We start from the raw sequence: 22339 nt of genomic DNA on the forward strand, positions 1-22339 counted from the left end.
ATGGAGGTATGATGCAGCCTATGATGTAATTAGCAGGTGTTTCCCTCCACCTAGACCCCTAGGAAACCTCCAGCAAATGTTGACATAGTGCACCCTGGTTTCCTGGCCTGATAACATGATGAATTTCTCCTCATTGCTTCCTCAAGTAGCTTTCACTTGTGGCTTGAACTTTCAAACCACCTGGGGAAGGCATTTCCCTTTGGCTGCCCCTGGAAACTTTGGGGCTTTGTTTAGTTCACTTGGTGGAGACTGGTGAGATGAGCCAAAGAGCTTTAAATTAAACTGTCATCACTAAAGAGTTTTGGGTACTCATGGTAACAGCTGTGGAAAGGCAGAGCTCCTGCCAGAAAGAAGGTGGTTTCACTTCCTTTGTCCACTCTGCACTACACAAAATGAACTTTCAAATAATTTTGGAGGGGGTTTGAGCAGGAAGATACAGTTCTACCTCACAAAGCCCACATTTTCTGCAGGGTACTCTTCCTAAGAAACACCTGAACTGAAGCTGGAGTTGGGTTCAGCATCACACTCCCCATCTGTGCTTCAGCTATCAACAAAACCTGCAGCTTGGCACCTTCTCTGTAGGGTTTTATCTAAAAATTGCAGATTCAGGGACTGACTTCTCAGGGTTTGAAACCCCAAGTCAGTTCTTTATTATTTGTATTTCACTTCTGGATGGGAAGTCACTTTCCAGATGATGTTTTGAACCCAAACCCTCCCAGTTAAAATACTTTCTACTGTTTCCATTCCCATCATCTTCTACATACTGCTTCCTACATAAGGATGAACTGTGAGAGGTTGATATCCTTCTTGTCTGGGCTCAGCCATAACCTCTATTAGAGGATCACAGATCCTAATGGACAGATTTAGAGGGAATTTCATTAAACACCAGTCTGCAGGCTCACACATTGATGCGTCACACAACCTTCCCCCATCCAGCCACTTCAGTGTCCATAACCTGGTTCTCCAGGGACAAGAAAGCAAATAAATCTCTTAAATCCTCCAAAAGACACCTGGCAGAGGGAAGCAGAAGCCCCCAGGCCCCTTTCACAAAGCTGTTGGGTGGTGAGGAGTAAGGATAAAGGCTGAAGAAGTGAGCAGCGGACAAGTGAACGGGTCCCTGTCCTTTGTCCCCACCAAGACCTCCTGTCTCACAATGTGCTTCTCATTTTACTCTTTATTGCAGAAATTATAAAGAAAGTGAAGAAACCTCCTCCCTTGTGCCGACCAAATGTAGCCCCTGAGATGGCTCCCCTGGAGTGCATCCAGGTGATGAAGCAATGCTGGGGTGAAGCCCCCGAACGTCGGCCAACATTTGAGGAGGTATTTCTTAAGGTTGGTGAATAGAGCAGCAGGTGGGATCCTCTGTTTGTGTTCGGCAGGAAAATGTGTTTTATTTCTTTAGGTGAGCCCTTAAATAATGATTGAAGAAGTCCCAAAGCTCTAGTTTTGCCTTTGCTATTGGATTATTTTATGGTTCGTGGCTAGAAATAAATCATCATTAGAAGTAAATGTCTGCCTTTTGTTCCTTTTCCAAACTTAAAGTGTTACAGTGGTGTAATGAGGTGGGGGAATAACTTTCCAGTTTGATTTTCCAGTTCAAAACCATCAACAAGGAGAAAAAGACCAATATCATTGACTCAATGCTCAGAATGCTTGAGCAGTATTCGAGCAACCTGGAGGATTTAATCAGAGAGAGAACTGAGGAGCTCGAGGTTGAAAAGCAGAAGACAGACAAACTCCTGTCACAAATGCTCCCCCCGTAAGTACTAGTGCTATAGACAGAAAAAGAAATTAATAAATGAAAATAATTAAAAAAAAAACCAAAACAAAACAAACAAAAAAAACCCCATTGGCACTACATAGCTAAAAGACAAAAGAGTTTCCCAGGACTCAGTGAGTGAAGACCTGGCTTTCAGTATTGGCAAGCACCTTCCAATCAAAGTAAGAAACTTTCATCAGTGCTTTTCACAGTGCTATAGATCCTTCTATTAACTGGGAGATCTTTTGAGAACAGCAGGATAATGGTTTCTGAGCTCTTGGCCATGCCCTTCTGCCTTTTTAATCCTTGCTTGTGTTGTTATTTCAGATCGGTGGCAGAAGCCCTCAAGACTGGTGGTACTGTGGAACCAGAGTATTTTGACCAGGTGACCATCTACTTCAGTGACATCGTGGGCTTCACAACCATTTCAGCCCTCAGTGAACCCATTGAAGTCGTTGACCTTCTGAACGACCTTTACACACTGTTTGATGCAGTTCTTGGAAACCATGATGTTTACAAGGTGAGGAGAAGCTGGGCATGAGGATCAAGCCATGCCCGTGCCAAACACTCTTGTGGTTTCATTCTCCTTCTCTTTCCAATTTTTTTTCAATTAATTTTTCTTTATTTATTCTTGACAGGTGGAGACAATCGGCGATGCCTACATGGTGGCTTCAGGTCTCCCAAAACGGAATGGAAACAAGCATGCAGCTGAGATAGCCAACATGTCCCTGGACATTCTCAGCTCTGTGGGCACATTCAAGATGAGACACATGCCAGACATCCCCCTCAGGATACGGATTGGGCTCCATACAGGTAGGAAGCTGCACTTGCTTTGGCCTGAACATCAGAGCTGCTTCTTTGGGATGCCTTCTCCCTACTGGCCCTAAAACAAGAACCCTTAGAAGATGCTTTGAAATCTTCTACAACAACAAGGCCATTAAAATGGAAACACAAAGCCCAAGGCTCAGTATCATTTGGGGCAGTAGCTGAGTATTCTGACAAAGTGAGGAACTCCATCTTTAGTCAGGAAGGTTTAGTTGTAAGGGTGGCTCTTGGATGTGTCATAGAATCCTCACTGGTGTGATACAGAAATATTGTTGTGACTCTGTTCTGAGATGAAAAAGCACAGGAAAGCAGGCACATGGAGTCAAAGAATAGAAAACTGTTGGGAAGATTTGTTACAGGTAGAGTGCAACTGGAAGAGTATGGATACAGCTATAAAACCCCAAAATGTTATAAAGGAAGTAGATAATCTCCAATACAGAAGACACAATCTCTTCCATGAACCAAAATGGGGCTTCTTTAAAGAGAAAATAAGTTTCTCACCAGACTTCTTGCATCTTCCTCTAAAGTACTGGCTACTGCTCATTGCAGGAAACTGATTAAATGAAGTAAATGAAGTTGTCCAGGAATCTGACCCAATATTAAATTTTTTTTAATCCTTCTGCCTTTCTGATCGTGTCTATGTTTTTGCATCCTTGGCATGCAAGTGGTTTACAGAAGTCAATATCCTGGTCCCTGTTGTATACATAGGGAAGCAAGAGCAGAGGGAAAGAAGGCTCTCACTCAGAATAACCTGAGAACTGAGCTGTGACTTGAGCAGAGCTAAAAATCAATATTTCATATCTCCTAGACCATATAAGTTCTTCTTTTGGGGTTGTGTCTGAAAACTCACCTCCTTACTGTTTTCTTTGCAGTTCAAGGGTTACAGAAGTTCCAGAAGTCTGAAGTGTTAACAAATGATTGCAGAAGCACTCTGGGGTTTGTGATCTGGTAGAAATGAGCTGAGACTATGACCCCAACTTGGCTTGCCCAGAGCAGGAGTCTCTGGAGAACCAGCAGCACATATTCAACACGGAAAAGGCAGAATTTGGTGTGCAACATCTGCTGCTGCCTGTTGACAGCAGTTCTGCAAAGTCTTCCATGCAGCCAGCCAAATATCTGTCCCTAGGTGATGTGTAGGGGGGGTAGTTATTTTTTTTTTCTTGTTTTTATGAACTTTTGGTATCTGGAGAGCAGTTTTGCTACGTGCTGTAGGGTGTGAGAGGAAGAGGGGGAGAATTTGGTGTTTTCTTTCTAAGGAAGCAGAAGCCAGGTCTTGTTTTGCACAGATCTGGCAATGTCATTGAGTCGTGGGAGCAGTGAGAAATGTGTGCCCCAAAGCAAGCCACCTCTCTGAGCTGACTGCAGAGTTTGAATAACCCTAGACCCTGTTTCTTCTGAGGAAAGAAGCATGAAGAGGGAATCATCAGCATCATGAAAGCATTGAGGATTCTCCTGATGCAGGGCTTACCCAACACTTTCACTGTCTCAGAAAAGATGGGGAATGAGTGTGACCACCAGTTTGGTGAGCCAATTGCTCTCTAGAATCTGGAGGTGAGAAGAGCTCATGATGACCCCTCTGAAGAAACAGTAAATGCCATTTGGGGATGGACTCCCCATGTCCCATCAACCTCAGTGTAGAGGTGCAGCTCAAGATGCTTCTGCTGGCCCATGCCCATGGGCCTCTTGTGGTGAGACATGGGTCAGGTGAGGAGGATGAGAAGACCAGTGTTTGGTCTGCAATTTCTCCCCTGCTTTAAACACAGTCTTGGCACTTCTTTCTTGACTGCACATCCAGAAAAACTCAGCTGACTCATCTGTTTCCATGCCAGCCATGTCTGGGCTGGAGCTGGACTGTCAGGAGAACATGGTGAGGAGATAAATCTTTTCCAAAGGGGCTGAAGAGGATCTGCTTATCAGTCAGGCTCTTTGGCAGACAGCCCCACACTTTGATTGAGCTTCTTAACCTCCAACAGCTCCACTGATGGTGATTGCAGAGCTTCAGCCAGCATGGCCCAACCACTGACCCTGCAAGTCCTGGCGAAAAGCCATTTCAAAACAAACCAGTGAACCTTCCTAATCAAACAACTCAGCCATAATGTTCTCATTGCTCGGTCTCTGGTTTCCTCTGAAACTTGTTACTGTGGGAGATTTATTGCTGGGAGGTTTTGTTAGCCTTTTGCTAAGGCTGTCTAGACAAGGAGGAACACACACAGGCAGCAAAGGCAGCAACTTAATTAATTCTTGGATGCTTTCACCATTCAGAAGACCTTTGGCCATGCTAACACTGTAGGGCTGATTATGAAATAATAACATTCTGTAATAGGAGGATAAGCTTAAAAGCAGTGGTCTAGAAAGATAGTACCTCACCCTAAAAATCTTGCCTATCCTTGGTTGTGAACTTCACAGAAATTAGGAGATGACCACACAGAGTAGGAAATAAATTCAGGCATCCATGTGAAGGTGTTTTCAGGAGTGTTGGGGAACCTGTATTCATGTGCTTGGTGGAGAACTAGTGGACACATAAATGAACCCTGGAAAGCTGTTCAGATTCAGGAGCAGAAAAGTTCTCCTGGCTCATTTCACTGACCTGGCCTTCACCAGCTACAGTAGGAGCTCAGCTGCCTGTATCTGTGCTTTGAATTAAGTCCTCCTGTTCTGTTTGAGGGTTGGTTTTATTTTTTTTTTTATCAAGAACCACTTTTTTGTGTCCTTGCATCTGTAACAGAAAGAGCTTTAATGCTTACTGAGATTTCTGAGTCCCACTGTCATGTCACCACTCCAACCAGAAGGGAGGTGATGCCCTGTGAGTTAGTGCATTCTCAGGGAAAGCTCTTATTAAAGCATGAATTAAAATGTCTCCAACAAAATCCTTTTCTATGACTATGTCTCATTAGTGTGGACACAATGAGAACTATTTAGGTGAGTGTTAAAAACCTTAATTAAAAAAAAAAATCCAGTAGCATCAACATGCCTTGGCATAGGTGCCTATAGACTAAAACCTGAAAAAACTTCCTGTAGTGGATATAGCTCCTCTCCCAAAGATCTTGAACAAAATTAGTGGTGGCTTATAGGGATGGAAATTAAATCAGAAGAGATTCTAGGGGGCAGTGTATTTTCCAAGGTTTCATAGCACATTGGCAGTAAAAACCTCCACAATTTTATCAGGATTTTCAGAGCTCCAGCAGTCCCTCCCTGTGTTTCAGACTTAAGTCCTTGTAATATTTTTGGTATGAACCACTGTACCTCTCTCTCTTTTTTTTAATCTTTAAGCAAGCAATGCTTCATTAAGTGTGAATTAAAATCCATCACCTCTCAGTTTGCATTCTCCATAAACTTAATTAAAATCCTGTTACTTGGACTCTGCATTAATGATTTCTCTGAGGTCACAGCAAGAGGGGTTCTTGCAAGGTTCCTCATACTTTTTAGCTGTGGATTTTTATTGTCCTTAAGATGCATCTGAAAACTATACAAAGTAGCAGATTTTGTAACTAAGAAGGTTAAAATCACAGTAAAATTGCATTGTTCTAAAAGATGTGATCACTTTTAAAGTAGATAGTATCATTATTATTATTACTGTTATGTTTGATCTTAATTATTATCAATATTATTATTTCAAAAACATTTTACCCTTCATCTTTTCATATTAGGAAGCACCTTACCTGTAGCCTCATTTTAGATCCTGTGGATGATGTCCTATATTCACATCTCTGGCAGCCTGGCATGGCAAAGGATTTCCTGTATGTCAGTGTTGTTAAACCTTAATCTAGAAGGATCATGAGATTGAAAAGACAGGTAGAACCTGAAAATACATATGAAAAAAAACATCCAATGCAAAATATAAAGAAAGAAGTTTGTCTTTTCCTTTCAGGAAGCCTCACACCTCCCTACATTACAAAGAGCATTCTCCTTTTTAGTTTTCCTTTTTTTTTTTTTTTTTTTTTTCCTTCATTTTGTAAGCCTGATACTTTAGATTGAGGGTGATGAAGTTTAGGATCTCATCCTTCAGAGCTCAGTCCAAGACAATTAGCTAACCCAAGTGCCCCAGATAGCAGCTGTCTGTGCTCTTTGGCTGTCACAGATTTTCTCTGTGCCAATAAATCTGTCAGGGTTTAACACTGGCCCAGCAATTAAACCGAGTAACAGATGCTCTCTATTAATCTCTCTCCTCCTTGATAAAGAAAGGAGAGAGAATAAGGGAGAGAGACTGATAGGTTGGAAACTAAACTACACAACTTTAATGAAACAGTAATGGTATATAGGAAAAATTACTAAATCTATACAAATATACAGGAAAATGGAAACCACATTCCTCCCCCCTTTTCCCCCAATAACTCTCACGTCACCACCGAGGCTGCAGGGCAGCCCTGGGAAAGTCCAGGCTGGAATCCTGGGGTCAGCAGCAGTCAGGAACTGGAGGCAGGAACACACAGATATGGGCTGGCACGGATCAGGACCACAGGCAGATGAAAGGACGGAATCCTTCCAGGATGCTGGGTGAAGGAGGGGAACGTGGTTGACGTGGATCCTGCACACACACAGCTCACCTCTCCCTGAGAAATTGGCACCACTTCTTCAGGACCTAACTTGGAAGGGAGTAGATCTTGTCTAAAGAATGAAGGAGAGGATAATAATAATAAGCAGTTTTTGGCTAGACAGGCGAGATAATGATGTATTCCTTTCCAAGGAAAGGATGCAGGGTGGTCCAGCATGCTGCCAGCATCTCTGGATGTCCAAGGCTGGTTTTCTACCACTGGGACACAGGGAATGTCACAGGAGCAGAACTTTAGCTTTCTCAGATGGAAAAGGTCTTTTTAAAATGAGATTGCAACAGTCCTTGAACTCTGAACAAATTTCTCCCACATGATGGTGGGCTGAGGTCCTACCACACCAGACCTTTGGCACAAAACACCAATGTGCAATCCAGAGCAATGCTTAATTTTTGAGTGCTTGTAGCAAACCACAGCCAATGAGAATTGCACCTCCTGGGTTATGTTGTGTCTTTCAGGGCCTTGTGTGGCAGGTGTGGTGGGGCTCACCATGCCACGTTACTGCCTCTTTGGGGACACAGTGAACACAGCATCCCGGATGGAGTCCACAGGACTGCGTGAGTATTAGGGATAATCCCTGGGGTGAATGTTTGATAAACTTAGAATCACAGAATTGTTGGGGTTGAAAGAGAACTTAAAGATCATCCAGGTCCAACCCCCCTGCAATGGGCAGGGACACCTCCCACCAAATCAGGTTGCTCCAAGCCCCATCCAGCCTGGCCTTAAAATCTTGCAGGGATGGGGCTTCCACCACCTCTCTGAGCAACCTGTGCCAGGCTCTCACCACCCTCTTGGTGAAGAATTTTTTCCTGATGTCTAATCTGAATCTACCTAACTCTAGTTTTAACCCATTCCCCCATGTCCTACCACCACCTGAGATCCTAAAAAGTCCCTCCCCAGCTTTCTTTAAGATACTGGAAGGCCACAATAAGGTCTCCTCGGAGTCCTCTCCTCTCCAGACTGAATAACTCCAGTCTGTCCTCCAGGAGAGGTGCTCCAGCCATCTGAGCATCTTTGTGGACACCTTCCAGCACTTCCATATCTTTCTTGTAACAGGGGCTTCAGAACTGGATGCAGAACTCCAGGTGGGGTCTCACAAGGGTGGAGCAAAGGGGGAGAATCCCCTCCCTTGACCTGCTTCCCACACTTCTCTTGATGCAGCCCAGGATCCAATTGGCTTTCTGGGCTGTAAGTGCACACTGATGGCTCATGTTGAACTTCTCATCCACCAGCACCCCCAAGTGCTTTTCCTCAGGGCTGTTATCAAGTCAGTCACTGCCCAGCCTATATTGGTGCCTGGGGTTGCCCCAACCCAGATGCAGAACCTTGCATTTGGTCTTGTTGAACATCAGGAGGTTGGCATGGGCCCACCTCTCCAGCCTGTCAAGCTCCCTCTGGATGGCATCCTGCCCTCCAGCATGTCAGCCACACCACACAGCTTGGGGTCTTCAGCAAACTTGTTGAGGGAGCACTCAATGCCACCATCCATGTCACCAACAAAGGCATTAAACAGGAACAGTCCCAACACTGATCCTTGAGGGACTCCATGTGGCACTGACCTCCACTTGGACACAGACCCATTGACAGCCACTCTCTGGTTGAAGCCATCAAGCCAGTTCCTTATGCACTGAGTTATTCAGCCATCAAACCCATATTTTATCAGCTTGGAGACCAGGATGTCATGTGGGACAGTGGCTCAGGTCCAGGTAAATGATGTTGGTTGCTCTTCCCTTCTCTACTGATGTTGTGACCCTTTCATAGAAGGTCACAAGGTTTGTCAGGCACGACTTGCCCTTGGTGAAATCATCTTGATTATATCCAATCACCTCTTCATTATTCTTCTGTTCCAGCAGTGCTTCCAGGAGGATCTGCTCCATGATCTTACTGGGCATGGAGGTGACACCAACTGTCCTATAATTCACTGTTCATCCTTCTTTCCCTTTTTGAAAATGGGGGTTATGTTTCCCCTTTTCCATTCAGGGGGAACTTCACCAAATTGCCATAACTTCTAGAATATAATAGACAGTGTTTTAGCAACCACATCCCCAGTTCTCTCAGTACCCATGGGTGTATCTCATCAGATCCCATGGGCTTGTACAATTTCAGGTTCATCAGATGGTCACAAACATGATCCCCCCTTACACTGGGAAGTTCTTTCTTCCAGCCCCTGCCATTGTTTTCTGTGACTTTGGGAGTGTGGCTGGAGCCCTTGCCAGTGAAAAGTGGGGTAAAGAAGTCATTGAGAACATCTGCCTTCTCCATGTCACTTGTCACCAGTTCTCCTGTTTGTTTCCTGAGTGGGTCCACACCTTCTCTAATCTTTACCATTAATATACCTATAGAAAATGTTGTTATTCCCCTTGATCTCCCTGGCTAGATGTCATTCTAACTGAGCCTTGACTTTTCTAACCAGGTCTCTTGCTGCTCAGACAGCTTCTTTTTTCCCCCCCGCATTCTAGAGGTCACCTCTCCCACTCCTTGCAGAGTTTATTTTTGTGTGCCAGTGTGTCCAGGAGCTCCCTGCTCATCCAGACAGGTCTCCTAGCATTTTGTCAGAATGCTTTGCCCCTGAACACAGAGAAGGTGAATTCCTTGAATACTGATCAGCCCTCCTGGGCCCCCATTGCCTCCAGGGCTTCATCCCATGGTACTCTGGTCAGCAGATCCCTGAAGCAATCAAAGCCTGCATGCCTGAAGCCCAGGGTCATAAGCTTGGAATACATCCTCCTAGTTGGCCTGAGGATCTTAAGTTCTAGAACTTTGTGGTCACTGCAGCCAAAGTGATCCCTGAGCCTCACATTGCTCACTAGCCGCTCCCTCTTGGTGAGAACAAAATCCAGCATTGTACCTTTTCTTGTTGGTTCTTCTACAGTTTGGAGGAGGAAGCTGTTATCTGTGTCCAGAATCCCACAATCACAGAATCCCAGAATCAGCTGGGTTGGAAGGGACCTCAGAGATCATCGAGTCCAACCCTTGATCCACTCCCCCCGTGGTTCCCAGCCCATGGCACTGAGTGCCACATTCAGTCTCTTCTTCAAAACCTCCAGGGATGGAGAATCCACCCCCTCCCTGGGCGGAGGCTCTCGTGGCACAGCTGGTTAAGACCCAGTACTGCAATGCTGAAAGCCCCAGGCTCAAGACTCCACAGAGAGCCTCACCTTGGAGGCAAAATGTAGTGAAACAGAGCAACCAGCCACCCTCTCAGCTAGCTCTAGAATGAGCTGCCTCGGTGGGTGTGAGCCTCACTATTTATTGGCCCCGTGGTCTTGCACATGCTCCATAGGGGCCCTGCCCTGGCTGGGCACAGGTGGAGTTGATAGCGGCTCACACCCACTTCTTGATGATCAGAGGCACCTGGTCACTCTGTTCCACTACACCAGTCATGGGAATCTTCCCACCAAGATTCAGTAATAGCCTCAAGAGAGACAAAGATAACATCCCAAGAGACAAAGAAATGTGCATCTTCAGCTCTAAGCACTCAAACTGAATAATCTCTGAAGAAAGGGTGAAGACAAATGACAAAAATTCAAAGCAGCCTAGAGAGGAGGTAATCAGCTTTGTCATGGTAGCTCAGCTTTTAAGACTCTGCCTTCCAGCTGTGGTCTTCTGATTTGGGTCCCATCAATGAAAATTAACATGAATTTTACCTTAGATTGCTCCTACATGGGTTGGAGCTGGCTTTCCATCACTGCTGAGGACCTTTAATTCTGAGCTGTTCTTACACAGTGAAATCATGCACTTACATGGGCAATATCAAGCAAGGGTTGAAACACTTGTAGGTCCTACTCCCATCATGCTGAAGAGAGAGGAAAGAAGATCACAAGCAAGTGTCCAGCAACATGCAGGGCAAAATCTTTGATGGCTTCATTTATCAGCAATAACAGCTCCATGAACAAGCATTGGCAGGTCCTAAAAACACCTTTAAGCTTCCCTTCCTTGTTGGGTTTTCTTGCTGCCTTTCTCAAGGAGTTGGTGTTCATGTTATTTTCCCTTCAAGTTCTTGGCCTTTATTTTCCTGAGTCTTCTGGTTATAAAAGCTCAGTCTACATAAAGAGAACCAATAGTTGCAGCAGTGGAGATAGTCCCATCTCTCACCTGGTTTTTGTTGTCTGATGGTTGGAGGTTTCTAGACGTGTAAAAAGAGGTGGGTGGGGAACAACATTTACCTGTCCTTCAGTCATCTATTTACAGATCTGCTGGGTTTTGATGGCTAAGACATGGATCTGTAAACCATAGTGGGTGAACTGGGTGACACTGGGCAGCTGGGGATGGCAAGGTCAAAGTTTTGAATTTGTTTTTGATGTTCAGGCTGTCAATACAAGTTTATTTCCAAATTTATGTCTCATACATTTTAATCCTTTATCTCTGGTCTCCCTTTTGTTATTTTAATCAGCTCTGTGAAATTACTCATTACAGATGGTTTACAAGCTACATGGAGTCTGGGATATTTAGCATTAAGCTCTTGAAGTCTTGCCAGTCTAGAAACGTGCTGCAGTATATCTGATTTTTAAATTCTTTCATACAATCCTCACATTTCTAGCTCCAATGTTTTTGATTTGACTAATTAGGACCAACAATGAGGCTAATCATTAATTAAGGAAAACTGCCTTTCTTTGTGATTATGGCTGGCTTATTTTAAGGGGCAAGCATTGCATTTGGAAAGATGTGGAAAAACAGAAATAATCAGCCAGCAGAGTTCTAATGGCAAGAGAGAGACTTGGGGATTCTTGAGTTTTAGACCTTGGAAGGTGTGAAGTGAGGCTGGAGACAGAAACACTACAGATCCAAGAACACCATTGTACATTTATAAAGATGTGTATATATATATATATTTATATATACACATTAATAGGAGGATTGCAGGTTAGTATCTCAGGAAATGTAGCTCAAACCTGTGTGGTCTTCCTCTGCATATTTGAAACTGATGTTCTTCTGCAAACAAAAATTAATTGGTTCACCTCCCATGCTTCAAGAGGGAAGGGAACATGATTGGAACATCAGGGAAAAAAAAGCTCAGTGAAAACAACAAAGAAAATGATTTTGCAGAAAAGGTTTTAAAAACATTCCCTGGCTTGTTCACACCAACAAAGTAACAACAAATTTATTGACTGTAAAACAAACTGAGGGAGGTAAGAATTGGATAATAATCTCTACCTTTGCCCTTATTGTTCATAAAATCATAGGATCATAGAATCATAGAATTGGCTGGGTTGGAAGGGACCTCAGAGATCATCGAGTCCAACCCTTGAACCACCGTTGCGGTTGCTAGACCATGGCACTGAGTGCCACATCCAGTCTCTTTTTAAATATCTCCAGGGAAGGAGAATCCACTACTTCAGTGGGCAGCCCATTCCAATGCTTGAAAAAATGTTAATTGGCAGCCCCTGAATGGAATCAGTTACTGAAAAACCCAGATCAACCTGGATGCACAGCCACATTCTCATTATGTCACCTTGCAAACTCCATTTCATCCCAAGTTCCCAAGATATCATTGGGCCTGCTGGAGGAGAACAACTGGAATCATTTCCCCTTCACATTTTGCTTTACCCCGTTGCCCTTTCTTTGCCCTTCCTTCCCTTCCTCTTTTCCTTCCATTTCATTCCCTTTTCCTTTCCCTTTTCTTCCATTTCATTCCCCCTTTCCCTTCCCTCTTTCCCTTTTTCCTTCCCTTCCCCTTTTCTTCCATCTCATTCCCTATCCCTTCCCTTTCCCTTTTCTTACCTTTTCCCTTTTTTTTGTCCATTTCATTCCCCCTCTCTTCCCCTTTTCCCCTTTTCCCTCCCTTCCCCTTTCCCCTTCCCCTTCCTTCCCCTTCCCCGTCCCTTCCCTTCCCCTTCCCCTTCCCCTTCCTCCTTCCCTTCCCTTTTCTTCCCCTTTTCCTTCGCTTCCCCTTTTCTTTCCATTTCATTCCTTCTTTTCCCCTTTTCCTTTCCATTTCCTTCCCCTTTTCCTTCCATTCATTCCTTCTATCCCCTTTTCCTTTTCCCCTTCCCTTCCCTTCCTCCTTTTCATTCTTGCTTCCTATTGTCATAGATAAAAAAGCCATTTTTAAATCCAGCTTGCCAATGAAAACCCACTTACCATCTTCATGAAGAGCTGGAATCCTACCTTAGGGTGCTTGGCATCCCCAGGAATCCCCCAGTGTAGATCCCCTCTCCCCTTCCTTGTTAAACCCCACCTGGAAGGATCCATTGAGCAACAACACCCTCAACATAGAGAGCATCCCAGCTACATCAGCTGCAGGTCTGCAGGAGGACTTTTGGAGGGCTTTTCCTTGCCAGGAGGAAGCAGTGAGGGGATTCAGAGTGGACTTGCAGTGCAGTGATCCTGTTTTGCTTCCCATTCCAGCTTACAGGATTCATGTCAGCCAAAAGTACAGTGGATACACTTCAAGGTCTAAATGAAGGTTATGAAATCATTCCCAGGGGGAAAACAGAGCTGAAGGTAAGAAGAAGAGGTGTGTGAAAGTGTTTCACAGGGAGAACCTTCTTGCTGAGGAGTTTTTTTCTATTAAGCTCTTGCTTGGCCTTCATCCACCACTTCTCTGCTGGGTCCTTTGCAAACCCTGATGAGTCCCCACAAGCTGGTAGGACATGAATTTACAGAACTGATGGTCCCATCAGCTGGTACAGAACACGAGGTAACTTTAGATGAGCCACGGAGCCTGAACAATCAGCTGTAATGTGCTGGATCAAAGTATTATTTAGGAGTCTATTCGTCCACCTTTGACTGAAGCTGTAACTTTTCAGTGTCCAAACAAGACAACACTAGATATCTCAAAACATCACTTCTCCCCTGACATAGTCAGTAGACAGAATTAGGAGCTTTTCTTGCTTTAAACACCTCCATTGAAAGGTCTGAAATATGGCCCAGGTCCCTCAACAATCTTTCATGATAAGTGGAATCATCTCACCAAGTTCATGTTTCTACAAAGAGGAGATCTGTGGCAATTTTTCTAGGTTCAGTCAAGAGAAGAAAACTTTTACAGAGTGAAGATAAATTGGCACTTGAGGAAATTATTAACCTTACTTTCAGTGCCCAGTTCATGTCAAGATGAACATTGCCCCAGAAGTGTGTCTTTTCCTCCACTTCTCAAGGGTGATGGACTAATACAGATGTCTGTATTTCATCAGATCACCTAAAATCATTATGGTGTGAGAGGAAGTTACTCTTCTGATACTCAGCCCAGAAGTAATTGCAAAGTCCTCAGTTAATGATGTTGATGTTGCCAAATAAGATGGTTTGAGATCCTGTAGGTTCTCATTTAAGCTGTGTGGTTTCAAATGACCCGGATCAATGAGGGTCATTTGGAGATGATAGACCAAGGGCTCCTCTTTTAGGAATAGTGAAATTAATTATTCCTGAACCATTGGTGAAGGAAAGCCCAAGATTTCCAAGCCATGCTTTGTGTCTGGATATGAAACCCTCAAAACCAAGTGAGGAATTATGCATTGAGCAGAGGGTGGTCAAAAAGTTACACTTTGACTGGATTTTTGTTTTTATTTTAGGGTAAAGGAGTAGAAGACACCTATTGGCTAATTGGGAAAAAAGGGCTTTCTGAAGCCTTACCTAAACCTCCTGAAATAAAGCCAGGGTAAGTGTGATTTCATCAGTGTTCAACACATTCATAAAAGTTCTTGTTGGAGATCATGGGCTGAATAGCTGCCTTTCCATGGGATATGGCTGCAAGTCCAAATCCCTCTCCTTGGTGACTTCATTTCCAAGGCATAGCACTGGGACTCAGAAGTGATGTGGTTTTCTTCAACTCCTCTCCTTAATCACAGGTTCCAAGAGTGTCATAGACACTCCTTGCTTCTCCCCATAGTTCCTTGGAGATGGGGCCAAGTTCCATTCCTGTTCTCCATCTTTATACCTGTGTGCATCTGGGGGAACATAGAGGTAGGGATGCTTTGAGGACTTTGGTGTCATCAGTGTGTAGGTGACACTCATTTTCTCTTTCCATCAAATTCCCTCCAGAAAACACCCCCTCGTTCATCATATAAACCCATTTCTCCCTATAGAAGAACAATTAGGAGACTTTGTGGTGTAAAATATGGCACCATCATGTAATTAAAGGCTTAATTATGTTGCCTCTGATCAAGTAATGGGGAGCAAAAGATTGAGCACTTGAAAATTCTTTCAGATATTTGGGTAGCTTTACACTGCTGGACTTTGCAGATGGAGTTCTCCCTGTTCAGCTCTCACATGGCTGAAAAGGATGTTGTGGTCAGGACATAAAAACCAGGGAGTGGGATTTGGTTGACAAGAACAGTGTAGTCCCCCACATTAAGCCACTCAACCTTGACTCTCTTTAGAGTCAATAAAGAGAACATTCATGCTCTGGGGGTCTTGATTCCTTTGGCCTACTTGGACATCTTTAGTAGGAAATGAATTGCCCTTGCCAAGATGCCTCTTTTGCTGACTATAAAGAGGTCTGCCAGTGGTTAGCTCAGAGACAGATGTCTGAAAGCAGACAGGGTCATTTTTTCTCTCTGATTCTGATTCCCCCTGAGTAATAGTGTTCTAAGTTTTGCCTCATTTCCTCTTAGTAAAATGAGGAAGGTTTTTATCTCCCTTTGCAGATATTGGTTAATTATGTGGGGGCAGCTGCAGTGCAGGCCATCCATGTGCTCAGAGCCCTCCCAGAACTTCCTTGGAGTATCAAGACGTTAATCCTTTGAGCCACAACTTTTGAGATACTGGGTGTCAATACTTTGAGAACCAATATTTCTTAGGCTTGGAGGAATTTTGCTGTTCACAATTCATGGAAATGAGCAGTTGAGTAATGTGTGTTGAACATGAATTATTATTCCTGGGAAACATGAAACTGGAGGAACTTTGCCAGATTAGCAAGTGGGCCGGTTTATCATGCAACCAAAGAATCACCAAGACTTCTACCTTGAGATTAGGTTCTTCTCATCCTGGTTTTATCATCTAAAACTCATGAGCTAAGCCTCTTTTGACTGTTGAGGTTCTTTCCCATAATCTTCAGAGCATCTTCATATCTCCAGATGTCACACGCACCAAAGCCAGACTTTTGCAAGCTGGAGATGCTTCTAAACATGAATTGTAAATGCAGAGGATGCATTCAGTCCAGGGGGCTGATAAGAAAAGCAAAGAAATTTCCCATATACCCAAGATCAGAGGACCTTGGCATCTGTGGGTAACCTCAGAGGTATCCACCTGTAGCACTGCACAGAGGAGATGATCTGCTCTTACCCCAAGGCCCTGGTGTTCATCATTCCTTTGAGGCTTTTCTGTACCCCTAGATCCTCATACAGCAGTTGAATGAATGTGAAAGTGCTCAGAGAAAAAAGCAAAAATTATATGAAACTGTGTCCAAACAAAGGGTCAAAAATGAAAGCTATACCCTGTAAAACTCAAATGGCAGAAAGAAGTCACCAGGGCATTCAAGCAAAGAAAGATTTGGGAACTGCCCTGTGCACAGGCTGAGCTATTATCAGACAGGTATCAAGACAAGGCCTCCTATTTTTCCAGCCCTATCTTTATGGTTCAATTTTATGCCACTTATATGAGAGGCTGAAAGCTCTTTCTCTGTTATGTTTATTTCCTAGTGTCAATAGAATCATGGAAAGGTTGGGTTGGAAGGGACTTAAAGACCACCTAGTTTCAACCCTTCCATGGGTAGAGACCCCTCCCACAGCCCAGGTTTCTCCAAGCCCCATCCAACCTGGCTGAGACACTGCCAGGGATGAGGCAACCACAGCTTCCTTGGGCAGCCTGGGACAGGGGCTCATCATCCTCAAAATAAAGAATCTCTTCCTAATCTCCACCTCAATATAAACACCTTTTGAAAGGAGAAGATGGTCTTGGATAGAACTGCCCTATCTGAAGCACAGGAATAGGTAGGATTCAAATCTGGAACAGAGGGGATCAGAACACATAATACCTGGAACCAGGTTTCAGGAATGAACTGGGATTCCAGAGGGACCTAAGGTAATGGCCAGGTGAAAGAAATCCTGTCAAAGTCTCCAAACCTGTCCGTGAGTTGCCTGTCCCTAAGTGGTGGGAATGTCAGGTGGCAGCCTTTGGTGGCTGGCATGTGAAGGACCCAGTTTAAAGGGACTGGTAATGTGTATTCAGTTGGCTTACTTTCCTGTAGCAATATATTGGTATACAGGGACAAGATAAAATGGTTTAGGTTGGAAGGGACCTTAAAGATCATCCAGTTCCAACCTCCTTGCATGGGCAAGGGACACCTTTCACCTACATCAGGTTGATCAGAACCCCGTCCAACCTGGCCTTGAACACTTCCAGGGTGGGGACAGCCAACAACTTTACTGGGCAACCTGGGCCAGGGGCTCAGCACCCTCACAGGAAAGATTTTTTTCCTAATGTCCAACCTCAGTCTCTCCCTCTCCAAGTTTTTAACCCATTTCCCTTCTCCTCTCCCTACTTCCCCCGTGTCCAAAGCCCTCCCCCCAGATTTCTTGGAGCCCCTTCAGATATTGGAAGGTTGCTCTGAGCTCCCCTGGGAGCCTCCTCTTCTCCCAACCTGAAACAAACCCAATCCCTCAGCCTGGCTTCCCAGGGAAGGTGCTCAGCCCTCTGAGCATTTGAGTGCCTCCTCTGACACCTTCCAGGGAGCTCTGTGTCCTTCTGATGCTGGGGACTCCAGAACTGGACACAGGACTCCAGGTGGGGTCTCAGCAGAGCAGAGCAGAGGGCGAGAATCCCCCCCTCAACCACTGTCTGTGTTTTTTTCTGATCGCCCCCACGACAAGTTTGGTTTCTGAGCTGCAAGCACACACTGATGGCTCATGTTGAGCTTTTTGGTCCATTGTTAATGGATCAGGCTTCTGCCCCCCAAAGTCCTTCTCCTCAGGCATCTGCCCTCCATCCTTCCTCCTCTACCTGTCATTAGTGCATGGGATTGCCCAAGCTCAGATGCAGAACCTTGCACTTGGCCTTGTTGACAGGGAGGATGGGTTTCAAGACCTGACTGCTCTACTTCTGTAGAATTACCCTCATCTGTAGCTTTTGTGCTGAGGAATGAGCTTTGAACAAAGTCCTTTTCTATTCATTTTTCATTCTGTCCTGAAGCAACCCATCTTCTATCTAGGTCTTCCCTTTCCCTTAGGTCCTGCACCACTTTCCTAATGTGGTGAGATCAGTGGGGGCAGCAGCAGCAGCAGAGTTTCTCCCCTGTTCAGAAGAGCAAGGGACACATTCCTCATCACATTATTCTCATCAGTATTTCTCATCAGTAGCATCCTGCTCTGAGAGGTGCTCTGAAGATTGCCAGTCCCTGATTTGGCTTGCTGTCTGAGCTCTTGTCTTGGACCAGCACAGGGAATTACACTCATGAAGGATTAAACAACAAGGAAAAGGGATTTGCTTCCATGAAGTTTCAGCTTCCATATTTATTAGAATCACAGAATTGTTTTGGTTGGAAAAGATCTTTAATATCCCCAACCACTCTTACTGCTGTGACACATCACGGACTTTGAGCTAGGAAGTATTTTGGGCTGTCACTACAGTGGTTTGTAGAAAAGACAATAGATAACATTAAAAAAATAAAATTATTACCTTTCTATTATTTCCCATGATGTAAACCCTTCATCCAATCAAAAGCACGAGCACCAGTCCTTGGCAGGAAGATTTATTGACCCATGAAGACAATTTTCCAGCTCAGGTAGGCAGTGATGAGCAGAAAAATGATCAAATAGCTCATAGAGCTGTTCATACATGTCTAAGGACACATCAAGCTTCATTATCCTACTGTGTGGCCTTGGCACCTGAGACCTGGAGAATGGTCCTTGGCCTTACAGAGGGGAGTTTATATGCAGATTAGAAACCAAATTTCACCAAGCTTAAAAAAAGAGGAAGAACATTTAATTATGTGATTGGATTCATCCTGGTGGTCCTGTAAAATACTCTGGTAACAACTCCTTCTGGCATTTCTGAAAGAATACAACTGATTGTTTGTAACAAACCTCAAGTCAGCACCAAATGACTAACAAAGGAACAATTGTTGCACCTATATAATTTGAATTTATATGCTATCCATCAGCCTTTCTGTTTAATCCCATTACAGATGTGATGGAGGCTTTAGCTGGAAGATTTCAGTGGGTTTCCATTGGTCTGCTCCAGGCTTTCAACACATTTACAGTTGTGGCAAGGACATTCAGATGTATGAACTTCACTCCTAAACCCCATGTGCTGTGAGTGACCCTGCTCACACAAATACAAAGCATTTAATTAAAAAGAAAAAGCAGCTAAATAAAAAGACCAAATATGCTCCTTACCACCTCTACTTTCTTCCAGCCATAAAAGCAAATGAACCTAAAAGCTAGTCTTAAAATTAGCCTTGTGTCAAGCTCTTCAGGGTCTGCATATCTGTTTTCAGGAGTAAAAACCTCACTGAAAACCAAGTAAGAAACCCCTTCACATGTTCTTTATATGAGACAGGGTGCAGGTTCAGCAGGTTTAAAGTTTAAAAGTTTGCACGTTTAGAATTCAGATTTCAGTGCCAGCCTCCTGCCCCAGAGGAATTTTCCTTTTTGAAGAGTAACCTCCTTCTTTCTACCTCTGAGTCAAATCTCAATTATATCTGCTTTGCATGGAGATTTAATTAACTTTGCATCACACAGAACAGGTCAGGAGATTCAATAGGCTCCTTGGTCCTTTCCTTCCTCCAAGGGCAAATTTCTACCCTTTTGGTTGCCTTGTAGTGTTTTTCCTGCTTCCTTACAGCTTGTTAGGATTTGTATTGCTGCATCTCAGGATCTTGTGGGCTGAGGCTCCTTTGGGCAATAATCACAGAAGGTAAAGAAAAAAGCTTTCCACAAAAGCCTGGTATTGCCACAATAAATAAATACCAGCAGATTGGGGTGGACGTAGAGAAGGTCTAAGGAGATCATGAGATAGCAAACCAAGCATGCTGACCAGTCAAATACAAGCCTACCTATTGGTTAGGTATTGTTTGGAGTTTTCACAGTCAGATAGGTTTAAAGTCTGTGGGGTGTCTTTGAGGGTAAACCAGGAAAACTATTTTGGGACTGGAGAGCAGCCATGGGAAAAGAACAAAGTTGCTCATTAATAGATGTGGGATACTGGAAGCATCACATCTCCCTGTGATGCTCTGGGAGAGTCAGCATTGGTGGAACACTCCTCTAATCCCAAATACAGAAAAGATATGAGTTTATATACAAATCTGACAGATGCAGAGCTGACCTGAACTAAATCACAGGTGGATTTGGCAAAGCACTAGAGAAGATATTCAGCAGCTAATGAAATTCAGAAAACAAACAACTCCCACCCCACCCTCCCCCCCCCACAAAAAAAGACCAAAAACCCCAAACCTAAGAGCCAAGACCAGGTTCATTTGCAGTTCCAAGCAGACAGGAGGCAAACTCACTCTTCTGACCTCCCAACTTCTCCCATCCTGTTTCAGAAATCCTTTGCTCTGGTACTAAATGCAGTGCTTCCAAGCAGCAGGAGCCCTCTAACCCAGGAGGAAGTTTTATCTAAAATCTTTCTCTAACAGAGACCCCTCCAGCTCATCTGTCCAGCTTGCACATCTTTTAGAGGCAATGCAGAGAAAGAGACACCTCAGGTGCAGCTCTGCTGCCACACATAGCAAATCTACTTTGGGATGAGCCCTCCCTGTTGTCCAGCTGAGCTTTCTTCCCTCCACTGGCTCAGAAGACTGCCAAAGACAGAGGACTCAGATGAAGACAACTATGTTGCAGAAAGCTAAATTTCAGAGATAAATCCCACCTGAGTGAGATTTATTATTATTAATTATTATTACAACATACTATAATAATTTAATATATAATTTATAATATATTATAATATGTTATTATTTATTATTCCTTATTCTTAATCATTCATCTGGGAATCTACTCCCAGAAGAAGCCATTTCTCATTGAGATCCTCAGGACTTTATCCTCCTGGCTTCCCTGGGGCTAAGCTCAGAAGGGTTGCCCAGGCCCTGGCACTTCCCTAGGAAAGTGATGGAATTTAAAAGGTATTTAAAAGGTGTGTAGACATGATGCTTGGGGACATGGTTTAGTGGTGGACTTGGCAGTTAACAAGTGGCCTTGATGATCTTAAAGCTTTTTTCCAACACAAACCCATATGATTCTATGATTCTAACAGCACCAGCATTCATGGAATGCTTTATAAAGAGGTTTATATATATATATATGCATATATATATATATAAATGGTTTATATACTTCTGCAAAGATGAAAGACCTCAGAGCTGAGGCTTTAGGTAAGGCATGGAAGGACAGCTCGGTTTGATGTTGCCATTTGTAGGACAGAATTGGCAAAAGGGTGGAAACCTGACTCCATTCTCCCTTGGGCAAAGCTGTTAAATTTGTGCTAAGCTCTCAGGGAAAACTGACTGTCCCTAGGGACACTTAAATAGGATTTCCATTTGGAAATGTGCCCGTAGCTTTGGGAGCTTTGGAGTTTCTGCAAGCAACAGCCCTGGAAGAGCAAAAGGCAAGATCTTCCCAGCTGTTTTGTTCTGCTCTTCCCTTTGATGAATGAGGGGGTAGATCAGAGGAATGAGGGAATAATTATCTCAGGATTCATCTTGTTTAATGGATTCAGGATACAGCTGTGACAGATATATGGTTTGTGCTCCCCAAATCCTTCATCTCACCCTGGGAGAAGGGTCAGTGATGTGCCAGGAGCTTTCTGGAAATCCCTACACAGATTGCTCTTAAAATAAAATCACTCAACCTCACCCTCTGTGCCAGAAGTGGAGCTGGAATGATGCAAGAGGGGAAGAAATAAAATCAGAACCGGGCCCAAGATTTCTTGTCCTTTTCAGACCAGGAGACCTCTTCCACTTCTGTTATGGTCTTTTCTTTATTGCAGATGAAACTGAACTGGTTCTTTCTCTAATGGCCTACGTGTTCACTGCAGGTATAAAGCTCATGGGTTACCCTTGGAAGAAATTGCAGAGTTCAAAAGGAGGAAAGCTGCAAAACTCCTTGGCAAAAGGGCCTAGATCTGAGGTAGTAGCTGTAGGACAGTCCCAACGTAGCTTTGCTGTTATGTGTCTGCTTCTGTGTTATTTGTCTGCATTCTGCTGGTTTTAGTGTAATGCTTTTTTCTTTTTTCTTTTTTTTTTTTTCCCTTTTTTCTCTTTTCTTTTTTCTTCCTTTCTTTTTCCTTTTTCCTTTTTTCTTTTTCCTTTTTTCTCTTTTCTTTTTCTTCCTTTCTT

General features: G+C 43.9%; 1 protein-coding gene across 1 annotated transcript in view; it reads left to right on the forward strand.

Annotated features, from left to right (window-relative positions):
- LOC103529735 (retinal guanylyl cyclase 2) overlaps window positions 1-22123 on the forward strand; it is a 48673-nt gene extending 26550 nt beyond the window's left edge. Inside the window, 9 exon segments of the mRNA XM_030462471.1 lie at window positions 1184-1332; window positions 1596-1759; window positions 2087-2279; window positions 2398-2572; window positions 7590-7688; window positions 13480-13502; window positions 13504-13575; window positions 14640-14725; window positions 22039-22123. Of these exon segments, the coding sequence (XP_030318331.1) occupies window positions 1184-1332; window positions 1596-1759; window positions 2087-2279; window positions 2398-2572; window positions 7590-7688; window positions 13480-13502; window positions 13504-13575; window positions 14640-14725; window positions 22039-22123 (1046 nt within the window).
- The last annotated feature ends 216 nt before the right edge of the window (window positions 22124-22339 follow it).

This window comes from Calypte anna, chromosome 1, assembly GCF_003957555.1.
Source record: "Calypte anna isolate BGI_N300 chromosome 1, bCalAnn1_v1.p, whole genome shotgun sequence".
NCBI classification, from domain to species: domain Eukaryota; kingdom Metazoa; phylum Chordata; class Aves; order Apodiformes; family Trochilidae; genus Calypte; species Calypte anna.